Below are 16,386 nucleotides of genomic sequence, written 5' to 3'. Positions count from 1 at the left end.
GCCTTCTTTTATCTTGATTTATCTTCCACATTCTTGGAAAAAACTCTTCAATCTCTTCACGAACATTAACCTTAATGGAAAAAGAACATTTAGTATATTTAAGCACTAGGGATTATAAAACTCTGCTGGAGTTCAGAATGTTATCTACCAAAATTGAAAAGCCAGCAGGTAAAGTGCAAGTAACTATGTTATAAAAACAATTAAAAAAAATCTTTAAAGTTGTATTATTTCTAGGTTCTGACAATGAGTTTACTGATTTTCTCTAAAAGTTTCAAAGCTGCCCTCCTCCCCTTTCAAATTCTATAATTATCCTTAGTTTTAGAACTTCTACAATATACAGGCATGTACTAAAAAGTAATTTGCACAAATATTAAGATGTTCTGGTGCAAAATGCGGATTTTTCATAAATATGAAATTTGCACTTTGATATTAAATCTCTCAAATGCTAGTCTTATAAGCTTTCTTAAGCCATATTAGTTCACTAGAACATTAAAGTAGAGCTTTCCCACTCAAAAAAATATCTGTCATGTACATAGATATGTACAGGGCCCAAACGAAACCTCAAGTTAGAGATTCTCTAATTATTTTCTTCTCCTTACTGTTATTCTATTTTCCTTGAACACTAATCTCATACTTAAAGTAAAATGACTATTCTAGTACAAAGCAACCCAATAAGGGCCATTTTTACTTATATAAACACACACATGAGAAATAATCAGGAAAACAAGCAAACAGAGCAGGCTAGGACTTTTTTTCTACAATATTGGGGAGCTTGGCAACATGGGTTAAATTTGCTAACTATAAATGTTTACATCTGGAAATGTATTAAATATGCACAAATAAAATTTAAACATGAAAGCATAGCAAGCCTTCCCCCACCTTCAATATTGTTTTCCTTTTGTTACATTTTGCTTTACTAACTCTGTTTCTTCATCTTCTAATCTTACGGCCCATTTACAAATCCATCTCTCATTCTGCAGAGAACACTATGAAGTTCTTAGTGCCTTTTCTCCTTTAAGGAGAGTTTCCCTTGTTTTTTCATAAGTACTAAAATGACAAGATTAGTAGAAATAGATGTTAAAATTATCTACTGAGCCTCATAAGATGCAACCTTAGCAAGCTTCCCCAATACCTCTACAAGAAGAGAAGGAAGGGTCAGCTACATTCAGACTGCTATTTATTTATGACCTATGGAACATAGTATAAATTAAGGACTACATACTCCCCACAATATGCAACACAATGTCCTCTGATGCCCATGTGAAGCTTTTACAGAGATCAAGAGAAGATGGTAGATTTATGTATTAGCAAACCTTATGCTATTCCATGCTTTATTCATACATCCAGAGAGCCCTCTGGAAACACACTCCCTTTTAGGCTCACAACTATTCTTCCTTTCCTATTCTCTCTACTCTATTTCTCTGTCCTTTCATTGTCTTTGAGACTCCTTCTATTCATTCCTCTATAACTTTATTCCCTGAAGCAATTCCTAAACCTTACAGAAATCATTCCCACTGCCTTACTCATTAAAAGTGACCAGCAATTAAACTGACATATCAATCAAATTAAAAAGGGGAAGGAAGTTCTTCCTTTGAGTCCCTGTTTCAGACTATCCACACACTCAGGAAAGCACCACTGCATTAATTACACTGTTCACATTTTAAAGGTTTTCTCTACAGGTATGATTATGCAGAATCAATTAGAAAACTTAAAAGCTACCTCAATGTGTCCTATGGGTCACAGTTTCTTGGGGGCCAGGTGTGACCCATAGGCAATATATTATGACACCTCTGGCATAAGAGGTTTTAATTCAGTATTCCTACCAATTCTAACTTAAAAATTCTGCTGACATTGCCAGCAAGTTTTCTAATTAGTGCCAAATTAACATCAATGTGTCTGCTGAATATTTTAAAGGAAACACCACCTCATTTCATGTCAAATTGTCATCCATTTGTTTTACTTTTTTATAAATTATTTGTGTGCAGCTAGAACAGGTTAAACTAACAAGACAGTTAAACTGTTTCAATTTTCAAGTGGCAGAGAGAAACTGGTCCTTACAAGTCTCAAATCTCTTCAAATTAATAACAACTTGAGATATGGATTGCAGCTGGGGAGACAGCTATGATCTGTTGCATATTGGATGTCAGTGACAGGCATTAGAACGTAAGAACAGCCATACTGGGTGAGACTAAAGGTTCATCTAGCCCTACATCCTGTCTGACAGTGGCCAATGCCAGATGCCCCAGAAGGAGTGAACAAAACAAGGAATCATCAAGTAATCCCTTCTCCTGTCACCCATTCCTAGCCTCTGACAGAAGCTAGGGACACCATTCCTACCCATCCTAGTTAATAGCTATTGATGGACCCAACCTCCATGAATGTATCTAGTTCTTCCTTGAACCCTGTTAATGTCCTTGTCTTTAGTTTTGTATTCATCTGCTCCCTATTCATTTCATTTGGTGACCCCTAGAGTTCTTAATATTATGGGACAAATAACTTTTCCTTATTCACTTTTTCCATACCAGTCATGATTGTATAGAACTCCATCACATCTCCACACTAGTCTCATCTTTTCTAAACTGAAAAGTCCCAGTCTTTTTAATCTCTCTTCATATGGGACCCGTTCAAAACCCCTAATAATTTCTGTTGCCCTTTTCTGAACCTTTTCCAACACCAATATATCTTTTTTGAGATGAGGAAACCACATCTGTATGCAGTATTCAAGATGTGGGAATAACATGGTTTTATATAGAGGCAATAAGATGTTTTCTGTCTTATTCTCTATCCCTTTTTAAATGATTCCTAACAATCAGTTTGTTTTGACTGTTGCTGCACGAGTGGATGTTTTCAGAGAAGTATCCACAACGACTCCCAAGATCTCTCTACTTAGTTATAGCTAAATTAGTCCCCATCATTTTGTATGTATAGTTGAGATTAATGCACATTGGGGAAAAATACTTTACATTTATCAACATGAAATTTCATTCACAGTCAGTTTTCTGATGCAACATAGAACATCACTCCCACAGAACTTCGAAAAAAGTATTGAAAGAATCTGTATAATGGATTTAAGATAAATTCTTCCTACCTGCGGCCTTTTGCTGAACTAGATCAGATTTTCAATCCCTGGTGAGCTACATAATATGGAATGAAATCTTCTGTTGGGAAGGATTTCTTCCCAGAGATCTCACCATTGTTATCCTCTTTCCCTAACCACTCTTTTTCATCCCCCAAAACCAATGTGGTATCTTTAAAGTTTTGCCATATACAACACAAACAGAACATAGTGATTTCTTACACAAGCATTTTATAGGATGGATATAAGCCACAAGCCCCATTCTGTGTTGTCCTACAATATAATCCCTGTCCTGGAAAGTAAGACTTTTTCCTTAACACACAATTTTTAATAGACAGGAAAAAAGTCTCCCAGCATGATCTGAATTGTCTATGCAGCTACTAGGTCATAATTATAAAAAGCACACCAAAAACAAGGACTTGTTTACATTTAAGCAATCAATTATTCAACTGGTCATACAGAAGTGATGGAAACACCAACATGTCCATTCTCACCTCCCTAACTTGGTTTACATTTTCCCCTTTCATCCACATTCATGACAACAAATCCTAATTTCATGTCGCCACCTTGCAGAGCCAACACTACCGACACTAGCGACAAGGAGTCCTGTAGCACCTTATAGACTAACAGACGTATTGGAGCATAAACTTTCGTGGGCCAAGAACCACTTCGTCAGATTCATGTAGTGGAAATTTCCAGAGGCAGGTATAAATATGCAGGCAAGAATCAGGCTAGAGATAATGAGGTAAATTCAATCAGGAAGGATGAGGCCCACTTCTAGCAGTTGATCTGGAGGTGTGAACACCAAGAGAGGAGAAACTGCTTTTGTAGTTGGCCAGCCATTCACAGTCTTTGTTTAATCCTGAGCTGACGGTGTCAAATTTGCAGGTGAACTGCAGCTCAGCAGTTTCTCTCTGAAGTCTGGTCCTGAAGTTTTTTTGCTGCAGGATAGCTACTTTTAAATCTGCTATTAAGTGTCCAGGGAGATTGAAGTGTTCTCCCACAGGTTTTTGTATATTGCCATTCCTAATATCTGATTTGTGTCAGTTTATTCTTTTGCATAGGGACTGTCTAGTTTGGCCAATGTATATAGCAGAGGGGCACTGCTGTTACACGATGGCGTATATTACATTGGTAGATGTGCAGGTGAATGAACCAGTGATGGTGTGACTGATCTGGTGAGAACTTGCTTCAGGTTGGCGGGCTGTCTGTGAGAGAGGACTCCCAAGGCCTGAGAAAATGAGGGATCATTGTCCAGGATGGGCTGTAGATCACTGACGATGCGTTGAGAGATTTTAGATGAGAACTGTAGGTGATGGCCAATGGTGTTCTGTTGGTTTCTTTGTTGGGCTTGTACCGCAGCATGAGGCTACTGGGTACACGTCTGACTCTGTCGATCTGTTTCCTTATTTCCTTGTGTGCGTATAGTAGTTTCAAGAATGCTTGTTGAAGACCTTGTAGCTGTTGGTCTCTGTCTGAGGGGTTGGAGCAAATGCGGTTGTACCTCAGTGCTTGGCTGTAGACAATGGATCGTGTGGTGTGTCCGGGATGGAAGCTGGAGACATAGCGGTCAGTAGGTTTTCGGCATAGGGTGGTGTTTATGTGACCGTCACTTATTTGTACCATGGTGTCCAGGAAATGGACCTCCCGTGTAGACTGGTCCAGGCTGAGGTTGATGGTGAGGTGGAAGCTGTTGAAATCATGGTGGAATTCTTCCAGAGTTTCCTTCCGATGGGTCCAGATGATGAAGATGTCATCAATGTAGCATAGGTGGAGAAGGGGTGTGAGTGGACAAGAGCTGAGGAAGCGTTCCAGGTCAGCCATAAAGATATTGGCATATTGTGGGGCCATGTGGGTGCCCATAGCGGTACATCTGACGAAGTGGGTCTTTGCCCACGAAAGCTTATGCTCCAATACATCTGTTAGTCTGTAAGGTGCTACAGGACTCTGTCGCTTTTGCAGATCCAGACTAACACGGATACCCCTTTGATACTTGACTGCCTACACTGATTTCTATTTACACTAAGGATTGATAGACTTTAAGGTCAGAAGGGACCATTATGATCATCTAGTCTGACCCCCTGCACAGTGCAGGCCACAGAATCTCACCTACCCCTCCCAGAATAATCCTCTCACTTACATATCAGATATTGAAGCCTTCAAATACTTTGAAGACCCCAAGATGCAGAGAATCCTCTAGCTGTGATCTGTACCCCTTTATTTCCTTAAAATAAAGATGTGGACTCATATCTGACTGCTGCTTAAGCCAGTACATATCCAAGTCTTGAGAAAAGTGTACTTACACCCCCTCACTTTCCACCCAAACATCTCCAAAGTGTGTTGGATATTCGTTTGACAAGCTCATTCTAAGAACCCCACTTCTGAGATACGACATTAAAAAAGATAAAACCAGAAATAGTAGTGTGTGCATGAAGAGAAGAATAGGGGAGGAAAATTAATTCTATGAAACTTCGTTATGGCTAGGTCTCAGAATAGCCCCATAACAAATTTCAGTATGTTTGCCTTGATTAACCCCCCCCTCACCCCCAGATATTATATGTAGAACAAAGAAAAAAAATCAGACTTCTATGTAGTCACTTTACTTATAAGAGTTTCATATACATTAGGATTTTAATTTGATGAAAAGTCTTGTAAATTCTACCTTCACCATCCCAACCACACTTAAAACTTCCACTGAACCAGTCTTACACATGTTACTATTCTCAAAAGTCTTTTCCTAGTACAAGCATAAGTAGCAAAGACTGACAGTTCTGATAATACACAATGCTGTTCTTACTTAGCCAGGAAAAAGGAGTACCACAGCCTGGAGTAGTATCGTGAGAGGATTTTTTTTGTTATTGCTGGGGAGTAGCAACATGCTCAGTGCTAGACAAAAGACAGGGGTAAATACAAGGGTGTAGCTTGCATCACTTGCTGGATATCACCCCAAATCAGTTGAGGGATAAACATCAAGGGTCTGGTTAGGGATGTAAGCGACTCTCGACCATCTGATAAGCATACGCTTATCAAATAGTCAATTAATGACTCAACTAGTTGCATTCCCCCCCTCCACACACACTTGCTGCCTCTATCAGAGAGAGGCGGGGGGAGGGGGGGGGAGAGGGGGAATCTTAAAAGCCAGTTTCCCCCAGCAACATGCTTGACGGGAATGGGCAGGGGCATAGCGGGGAACTGGTGGGGCTTCTGCCTTTGAAATGCGAGAACGGGAAAGGAAAAATAAAAAGCGACATGACCAGAAAAGGGGTTTTGTGGATTTTGACAGCAGCCTGAGCCTGTAGAGTTAGATAAAACTTCTACAGCAGGCATGTCCAAAGTCCGGCCCGCGGGCCAATTGCGGCCCGTGTTCCGGTTTAATACGGCCCCACAGGTAATTTGGCAATATCTATCTTTTATGGCCCCCAACAAATCCATATGTATTGAGATGAATACATTGTAAAATCTCAGTTAATGTCAGTTGGTCTAAATCAGTTATAAATATATTTGGACACAACATGTATACTTGGTGTTATGTTCCTGTTCATATTTTTTGAACTTAAAAGTTGACAGACAACCTTTATTACCAATAATATGTACTATACTTTACAATGTTCCTGACATATATTTCAGCTTCCTGGATTTTTTTTTCGTCTGGCCTTCAGATATGAAAGGCAGAGTGATTTAACACCAGTTTAGATTTGTCATCCATGTGACGAAATGAAAAGTATGCCGTTTGCAATAAGCTTTGCATAGTTAATTTGCATTTAATTTTAATGGTTCAAAGAATGTCAGGCAAAATGGTCGGCCCTCACGCATGTTCACTTAATCAAATCTGGCCCTCTTTGAAAAAAGTTTGGACACCCCTGTTCTACAGGATAACATCAGTTAGAAAAGTCCCTTCAGTCACAATTATTAACTCAGGGATCAACTGGAATGCCTTGCTACAGAATATGGATAACTTTGCTCTAAACGAAGCCCATTTCTTAAAGGCTATTTACCCCATATTCTATGAAGAGCTTAAAAAATATCAAAATATAAGAATGCAAATCCTATAATAATGATATGGGTAAATCAAGTTGTTTACATACAAGTATTTCAACATATTTAAAAATCTCAGAGGGATAGCTGTGTTAGTCTTTAACTTAAAAAACCCACAAGTAATTCTGTGACACCTTAGAGACTAAAAATATATGTATAGTATCATGAGCTTTTGTGGGCAAAACCCACTTCAGAGATCATCTCATCTGAAGAAGTGTGCTCATGAAAGCTTATGATACTATATATATTTTTTTAGTCTCTAAGGTGCCACAGGACTACTCTTTTTTTAAATGAAAATGCAACATATACAGGAGCAAGATGAACAGCTGCCAACAAAGGAAATTTGCCAATTATATGGTAAAAAAATACTGAAACATTCAACTCACATTGTTCAAGAGTTACTTGATTATCAATAGAAAGCCCTTACTACCTAGTGTTCAAAAAAATTAACTGGAGCTAAATGAGTACTCCTCTATCAGGTAAAAAAGGTAGGAACAAATCTAATTTTTGGAAACATCACAGTCCTACTGGCTACAGTGGCATGTATTAAAAGATGTTAAGAGGCGGGTAACTGAACAATCATGTTGTCAATACAAATTGTATCTACTACACAATTAGTTGATAAGGGAAGATGCTCTGTCTAGGCTCACACAGTCCAGGAACTACCCCTGCTGTGGCTCTGCAGTTTAAATGTAGGAGGAGCCGGGTGCACAGTCAGAGGTTGCTTTGCAGCAACCTCCTTTATCCCCCCCCCAAACACACACACACACACACACACACACACACACACACACTGCTGTGGAAGGACAAGCATTATTGCAGAGATGGTGCTTAGAGGAACTGGCTTTCAAGCCAGCTCCCATTTCACCTCACCTTGCTGCCTCTGATACAGAGGAATTTGCTTAAGCTTATTAGCCTTTAGCGTAAACTTATTGGGTAAGCTTATCCGGTAGTCAACTACTCGCTTACATTCCTAGCATGGATAGTCATCTAGGAACTACCAACATCAGGAACAAACAGAAAAACAATATGCAGACACCAAATTAATAAAAAATGTTATCTTCCTTTTTCATACTCAAACTCAGACCATGGGATTATCAGAGCATTTCTCAAAGAGCTGTGCGACTACCCATATGTGAAAACTGCCATTGCCAACGCCAAACGCTGCAACAGAGTATGTCCACATTGCCATGCCAACGCCAAACGCTGCAACAGAGTATGTCCACATTGCCATCCTCTAAAATTCTTGGAGGAGTATCTGGCATCTACTGAGACAGAACATTCTTCCAGGCAGTTTGCTGCGATTCCTTTCACAATTTATCTGATCCAGCATAGGGATGTTAATGAAATTATTTTTAAGTAAACATGTAACCACTGAAATTTTCAGCCGTTACACATTTACACGCCGGCAACAGGTGGCTCCCCACCACACACTGGTGTCTGCCTGTAACCATGCACAAAGGAGTCTGCCTGTAACCATGCACATTAACAGTTAACCGTGTAAATGGTTACACTTCCACTTCCCTAATCCAGGAAAGTACTTAAGCATGTAACTAACTACATTGACTTCAAATGACACTGCTCGTGAACTAAAAGCTACATACGCAATTAAGCACTTTATTGAATTGTGGCCAATATTAGGGTTTGTATCGAGTAGGGAGAGATGTCAATTAAAAATCCCAAGGCACTGACATGAAGATGAGAAAAGATTTGACTACTACTACTTTGACCTGGTGAAAAACTGAATACTAATTCTTACAACATACAATCTGTCGCTATTTGACTAGTAAGGTAAACAACTTCTGAAGATATCATTTTAGGAAAAGAATCCCAGTTATATATGTCTAAATGAATGGTTTTATTGGTTATGTATGAGAAGACTACAGGAGCTGAGTAAATGGTAGTAATGTGCTTTTAACGTATTCCCCCTGCTGAGTATAGGAAGTTTTCAGGGTGAAATAACAAATAGAAGTATATTCACCTCTTTGAAAACAAACAAAAAGTATATTAAAAGTTAAAAAAGGATTAGGAATTCTCGTGGAACCCTTACTTTCACTTGACAGAATCCCGGGGTTTGGCGGAGCACTATTTAGGAAACACTGATCTAGATCAGTGGTCCCCGACATGGTGCACGCGGGCGCCATGGCGCCCACGGGGGCATTCGTGTGCGCCTGCCAAGTGCTCAGGGCTGGCCTGGCCCTGGGCACGTAGCGCATGCATGGTGCCGCAGCTGGCCCCGGGCGCATGGTGCACAGTGAGCGCCTGCCCCGGGGAGCGCTGCGAATTGGCCGCCCGCGCTCTGGGCGCGCGGCGCTTGGAGGAGGCGCCGGCCCCGGGCGTGCGGCACTTGGGGGGGAGCTCCGGCCCCAGGCGTGCGGCGCTTGGGGGGGGGGGGGGGGGGGCGCCGGCCCCGGGCATGCGGCGCTTGGGGGGGGGGGCGCGCCGGCCCCGGGCATGCGGCGCTTGGGGGGGGGGGCGCCGGCCCCGGGCATGCGGCGCTTGGGGGGGGGGGCGCCGGCCCCGGGCATGCGGCGCTTGGGGGGGGGGGCGCGCCGGCCCCGGGCATGCGGCGCTTGGGGGGGGGGGGGCCGCCCTGGGCGCGCGGCGCTTGGAGGTGGCCCCACCCCCGGGCGTGCTGATATGGGGGGCCCTGCACCCTGGCGCCCAGCAGGTGAACAGCCACGCCCCCTGGTGCCCGGCAACCTCCAAAGTTTGGGGACCACTAATCTAGGTCAATGTTTCTCAGCCTCTGGGTTTCGACCCAGGAGAAGGAGGGGAAAGGATAGTCAAGAAATGAGTTATGAAGAGTCACAAGTGCAGGGACAGTAGTAGGGGGTGGCAATCAGGGCAACTGTCGGGACCCATGCCATGGGTAACATGCTTCAGCCCAAGGTGGCAGGGCTTGGGCTTCAGATAAGAGTTACAAGTGAAAAATAGTTTCAAGTATCACGCTAAAAGTGTAAGTACAATATTTATATTCCAATCTATTCTATAATTATACTGTAAAAATTAGAAAGTAAGCAATTTTTCAGCATTAGTGTGCTGTGACACTAATTTTGTAAGCAAGTAGTTTTCAAGTGAGGTGAAATGTGAGGTCTGCAAAACAAATCATATTCTTGAAAAGGATACAGTAGTCTGGAAAGGTTAAAAACACTGTCTTCGCATATAGTCTATACTAGGGATGTTAAATTTAGATTCATTTACTAATTGAATAGTCGATGGGATTTCCATTGACTATTTGATTAGTCTATAAGGGCACCTCCGCCTTTGAACGGTAGCAGTTCAAAGCAGAAGTCCTGCAGGGAGCACAGAGCTTCCTTTAGAAATGTAAAAGAGCCCCATTAGTGGGGGACTCCTCTGGCCCCAGCCTTTGAAAGGTACAAGAACCGCAGTGGGGCTCTTGTACATTTCAAAAGCAGAATCACAACAGAAGCAGTGCAAGCAGAGACTGCTTCAGTCCCTGCTCATGCGCTTTTCACTGTGCCTCTACCTCCCCTGCCACCCACAGAGACAGTGCTGTGGGGAACCGGCTTTTAAGCTGGCTCTCCCCAGCACCAGCTCCTGCTCTCCCTCCTTTGCTGCCTCTAGAGAAAGGTAGCAAGGGGAGGAAGCGACTAATAACATCCCTAGTCAACTATCTGATAAGCTTCTGCTTACTGATAGTCAACTAGTCTCTTCAATCCCTAGTCTATACACTGCTTTGGAAAACCTCACTATGAAGCTACATCACTGGATGCAGAGAACATGTTGGTAATGACAACAAGCTGAACACAAAGGAAACGAAGACTCAGAGTTTGTTTAAATTCTCTGTAATTTAGTACTAAATCACGCAAGTTTTGCATAAGATGATTAGGCCCATATTCTTTATTTCACACTGAAAACATCCCTTATGCAGTAGAAGGAATAGATTAAAACCACATCACTACAATTTGTTCACTCCGGTTGTCTTCTCATACATAATATATAAAACCATAGATATAGACATAGATAACTTTCTAGTGAAGTAGTACTCCCTGAAACAAGGAAGGCCTCTCTGCCTGAGACAGGGCAAACAATCTTACTTACAGTGTGAGGAACCAAAGGTAATCAAGGCCAAACTGGAGTTACCAGAATGAAATAGTCCTTTCCTGAATACATTAGCCTAGGGTATGAGTGGAAAGACGTATAAACCAGACTGAAATATTGGTTTATAAGGAATATGGCAACAAAAATCCACTTGACAATCTGGTATCACCTGGAAGATGGAAAAGGAAGGCTTCGTTTTAATATTGCAATTAGTAACCATCACCATATTCTCTTGGGAAGGTCTTTGTGTAGCTTGCAAGATCAATTAGCACCTTCACTGAAAAGGTGAGAATATTTACTCTTAATAAAGGCTGCCTTTATATATTTATCCAAAATATCAGGCATTCAACAGTTTTAGTCACTCTGATTAAAAATCCTTTTCAAATTGCTCAGCTTTCATCTCTTGGCTCTAGTAGGGTCACCATTTCACTAGCTCCCCAGTGTCTTTCAGAACAAAGGTGTACATCACTTTTAATTAAAAAAAAAAAAAAAAACCCAGGATTTCCCCCCTCCCCCAGGTCACCCTTTAAGAGAGGCATCAACTTGGAATCTATTCAACAAAATAATTTTAAATAGCTTCAATTGCAATAAATACAAAGAGATGGAAATTATTTTCCTAATAAGATATGTCACAACTCAGCTTCCATACAAGTATAAATACATTCCCCCCCCCCCCCCCCAACCAACACACATATTTTCTATCAGGAATGTTAAAACATGTTTTATTTTTGTAAACGTGTAATCAATGACATTTACAGCAGTTACACGTTTACACATCCGGGGTCAGGCAGAAGCAGGCTTTCAATTGGCATGGGCAAGCTCATACCTCCTTTCCCTACCCTGCCAGAGGCAGTGGGGGAAGGGGCAGGTGTGGCACAGGTGGCTCCTCAGAAGCTGGTACATGAGGGGATCCGGATTCCCACACACACCAGTTCCCACTTCCCCCAAGCCCGCCTCTGATACAGAGGCAGAGAGCTGCGTGTAACTGTTAGGATCGTTTGAGTACATGTTCACATACCTAATATATATGAACTATAATATTCTATATCCTATCAGTAATAATTATAAGCATTGGCCAACATGTTTACTAGTTCAAGCTCTGGAGACACATTCCCATCATAGTATGTCTCCAGAAGGCTAAAGAAAACTGTGACAAATGCTAGAAAATCTTATTTTTTATGCACTATAATATCACTGTTGGTTATTGGACCTTAGCTAAAATCAGCAGAAGCGGTTTAGGGCTGCACCATACTTTTTTATTTCACTTGGTCATATTTTTCCCTAACTACTTGACTTGATTAAGCATCTCTAACCTTTTTACAGCACCTCGTGCTCAATTAACCATTTTTAAAATTTCTATTACTTACCTAAGCGTTCAATAAGGTGACAGTGGTATTTCCATGACCATAACAATTTTAACACAGTCTCTCTCATGGTCTATTTTTTTTCTGATTGAATGCCTCAGACTTCATGTTGTTAAAATCCAATCAACATAAAAAATCAGTTTACTTCAGCTTAGATCTTATGTAGGCCTATATTCTTACCCCAAGATTTCCCAATTTTGTGGCTTTGCAAACCACATTTATCTTTAGTGGATGTGTTCCAGCCTACCATGTGTATAGGTAAGACACTCCCAGAAACAAAGTCTTACTGATTATACAGGGAGAGTAGTATTTAAACTGACTGTACATAAAATGCTGTCAAATGCAAAGTGATAAAGCTATCAAATTATTTTTCTAATCTAGTCCACAACATTTTTTAAACTACTGTAACTTTATTGTAGCCAGACTTATGACATCCACAACTGTGGTAATTCAGCTCAATTCACATAATTTTGTAACACAATAACATGTTCAGAAAAACATGCATCAAAGATACATGACAATTAAAGCATGGCTGGCTGGTTGGGCTGAAATACTGAAGAACACATACTTAACTAAGCAGCACCATACTTTAATGTTATTTTAATTAACTTTAACTGACTTTTGTTGGATTTGGGAAAGTGTTCAGCAGATGAATCTTCAAAATCATTCACAATCAAAAATGCAAGACACAGATAACAAGATATATAGATTTTATTTTGTATAAAAATATTTATACAAAAGAAAACCAGATAAAAATAGTGTAAAAAAGAATTAATGTTTGTGACTGTTCATGCATATCAGAACAGAAAACAAAGTAAACATATCACTAATTTTCTCTGCCATGTGTTCAGCTGCATGGAAAACCATAAAATGGAAAATACACTGCTGCTTAAGAAATTTCATCACTGAAAATAAAGTGGGTACTCCAAAAAGAACTAAAGTAAGACTAATGGCACACGCTGATGCTGACGAGTAAACTTTTCCCTCTAAAATAGAGGTGGGATCAACTGCAACAGCAGTCACAAGAAGCCCAGCTTCAAAAATGCTCAGGTTCTGAATACTGTAAGTTATTCTCCCCTTTTAACATCAGGCAGTGGAAAACAGTAAATCTAAAGCTCATCAATTTTACCATCTCCCCAAAAACAACGGATCTGTCCAGGAAACTTAACAAGAATATTAAACCAAAGAAACTGATGTGAAGATATATTTCACATAATAAAAATTCATGGTTAAGCTCCTACTCCAAGAATGTAATAAACTGTAAAGAATTACTGACAAGTAAGCATGTTTGTTGTAGCCCAAGTTGTGACTTTCACCAGAATAATCCACACCAGAACTGTTTTTGTCTACCTCACCTGAGGAAATGGCAGCCAACTGTATAGCAGAGTATGGTGCTTCCAGCATAGGGATTATTTTTATTTAGTTACACAAGTAGCATTATTTCAGTAGACACACTTGTTGAAACAACAATGTACTGTCAGAATTTAACTGGTCATTTCTCTAGGCAGCATCACGCTGCTGCAAAGCTGCTCTTTCTGGTTCATCAGAAAAGGTCATACAAATCCTCTGAAGTTCTCTTCAAGAGCAACTCTTGAGAGGACTCCAAAGGTTTCCTACAATATAAAATAGGTAAACAGGGATGGAAAGAGGGCAGTAACCACTTGGACATGAACATCCGTCCCATATTTCAAATAGTTCCAGTTTCGAATTCTTGCCTTTGTTCATCACTAAAACGAATAGGGACCAGTCACACGTGTACATAAAGACTGCAGCAACCATTAGGGGTGATTGAAGCGCTCAGCCTAAACAGGCCAAGGGCCACCACACCCAGCATGTGGCACATGTGGGAGAGCAGGAATACAAACGATCATCGGTGAACTATACAAGAAAGTGAGAGACACCCCCCCGGTGACATCGGGAGTCTGGCTCATAGGAAATCCACGGCCTATCGGAAGAGAAAGGCTCGGCTTGCCAGGCGGGCTCGCCACTTACCCTCCCCTAGAAGTTATTCTCCACGCTCCTCAGACAGTGACACTGCCCGTCTCTCACACAGGCGGAGCCATTAACTGCCCGCCAAAGAAAGCGCAACTAGACCCGCCCTGACACGTCGGGATCCCCCGCGCCCCAAGGGCAGGCACAACCCCGCCTCCAACGCCCGGGTTCCGGGTAGAGGGGCTCCAGGGGCGGGCTCTCGTGTAGCGGGGGGCTCGCGGCGGGCAAACGGGGCTCGAAGCCACCGAAGGGCTCCGCGCTGCCAGGAAGAGAGACCGGCAGGCAGCGGGGCTCACCGCCCGCATCGAGGAGGGAGAGCGGCGGCGCCAGCTCCCCAGCGAAGGAACCGTGGCGAGGCGGCGAGGAGAGAGGGAAGGTGTTGGGCATGGGGGGGGGGGGGGGGGCTCGGAGAGCGGCTCAGCGCAGAGCCCGCCAGGCGGGGGAGAGTTAGCGGGAGCCATCTTAGTGAGACGCTGCTGCGCCACCCGGGCAGCCGACAAGACGCGCTCCTCCTTCCCCCCACTCACGCCCTGGAGGGCCGGGCCGGCCTCCCCCCCAGCACAGCCCGGGCGGGGTCGCCACTCACCCTCCCCTCGAAGTTATTCTCCTCCACGTCGCTCATGGTGGCGGTGGCTGCGGCTCAGCGAACTGGGACGTGAGCCCCGGGTAGCGGCCTCCCTCCCCGCACAGCCTCCGGAGCCGTCCAGCAGGCAGCGACAGCAGCGCAAAATGGCGCCTCGGCCGCCTCTGCGCCCGACACTGCGCGGGGGGCGGGACCGCCCCGCCAATCACAAAGGAGACGCCGCCGCCGGGACTGGGCCGCTGTGCGGGCGGGGGAGGAGAGGGCGCGGTCCCGGCCCGCTCTTCGGCGGGGGCGGGCTCTGTCCTCATTTACCCCGTCTCCTTAGCGGCGCGCAGCTCACAGTGTTTGCCACCAGGGGACTCGTGTGTGCAGTCCCCAAATACACACACACACACACACACACACCCGCTATAAACCGCCTCCCTCCACTACACGCACCCATGTGTAGGACCCCTCTACACACGTACACAGACAGAGCCCATAGCATCACGAGCCCCCTTCACACAGCACCCAACAGTGTGTATAATCCCCCCTCCGCCCACAGTGGTGTGTACAAGCCCCCCTGAACGTGCACTGGTGTGTATGAAACCAGAAGGGAGCACCATCTACTGAAAGGCATGGGATGCGTAGTCCTAGGGATGGGGGTTCCACGGCCACCACCCCCAAAAGGAAACGACGGGTGGTGGTGGTCGGGGACTCCCTCCTAAGAGGGACTGAGCCATCCCTCTGCCGTCCGGACCTGGAATCTCGAGAGGTGTGCTGCTTACCGGGAGCTCGCATTCGGGATGTCACTGAGAGGCTTAGCAAGCTGATCAAACCTTCAGATCGCTACCCCTTCCTGCTTCTCCATGTAGGAACGAATGATACGGCCAAGAATGACCTTGAGCGGGTTGCTGCGGATTATGTAGCACTGGGAAGAAGGATCCAAGACTTTGGAGCGCAAGTGGTGTTCTCGTCCATCCTCCCTGTTGAAGGGAAAGGACTGGGCAGGGATCGTCGAATTGAGGACGTAAATGCGTGGTTGCGCAGCTGGTGTCGCAGAGAGGGCTTTGGTTTCTTCGACCATGGGACTCTGTTCCGGGCGGAAGGATTGTTAGGAAGAGATGGGATCCACCTAACGAAGAGAGGAAGGAGCATCTTCGCGGGCAGGCTTGCGAACCTAGTGAGGAGGGCTTTAAACTAGGTTCGTCGGGGGACGGTGACCAAAACCCTGAGGGGAGTGGGAAAGTCAGATACCGGGAAGAAATGCATAGAGCAAGGAGCGAGAAAGG

At 43.5% G+C, this 16,386-nt stretch overlaps 1 protein-coding gene across 3 annotated transcripts in view; it reads right to left on the bottom strand.

The window, feature by feature from the left end:
• The window catches only part of TRA2A (transformer 2 alpha homolog), a 45,262-nt gene extending 29,967 nt beyond the window's left edge, over window positions 1-15,295 (bottom strand). The window contains exon 1 of one of the 3 annotated variants that reach the window (XM_075922209.2): window positions 15,119-15,295. In XM_075922209.2, the coding sequence (XP_075778324.1) occupies window positions 15,119-15,154 (36 nt within the window). In that variant the 5' untranslated portion in view covers window positions 15,155-15,295. The remainder of the gene's footprint in view (window positions 1-15,118) is intronic. The other 2 variants (XM_075922207.2, XM_075922208.2) reach the window with 2 other exon arrangements.
• Between the last annotated feature and the right edge of the window lie 1,091 nt (window positions 15,296-16,386).

This window comes from Pelodiscus sinensis, chromosome 2, assembly GCF_052426305.1.
Source record: "Pelodiscus sinensis isolate ZL-2025 chromosome 2, ASM5242630v1, whole genome shotgun sequence".
NCBI classification, from domain to species: Eukaryota; Metazoa; Chordata; order Testudines; family Trionychidae; genus Pelodiscus; species Pelodiscus sinensis.
This window is presented reverse-complemented; position numbering and strand designations above follow the sequence as displayed.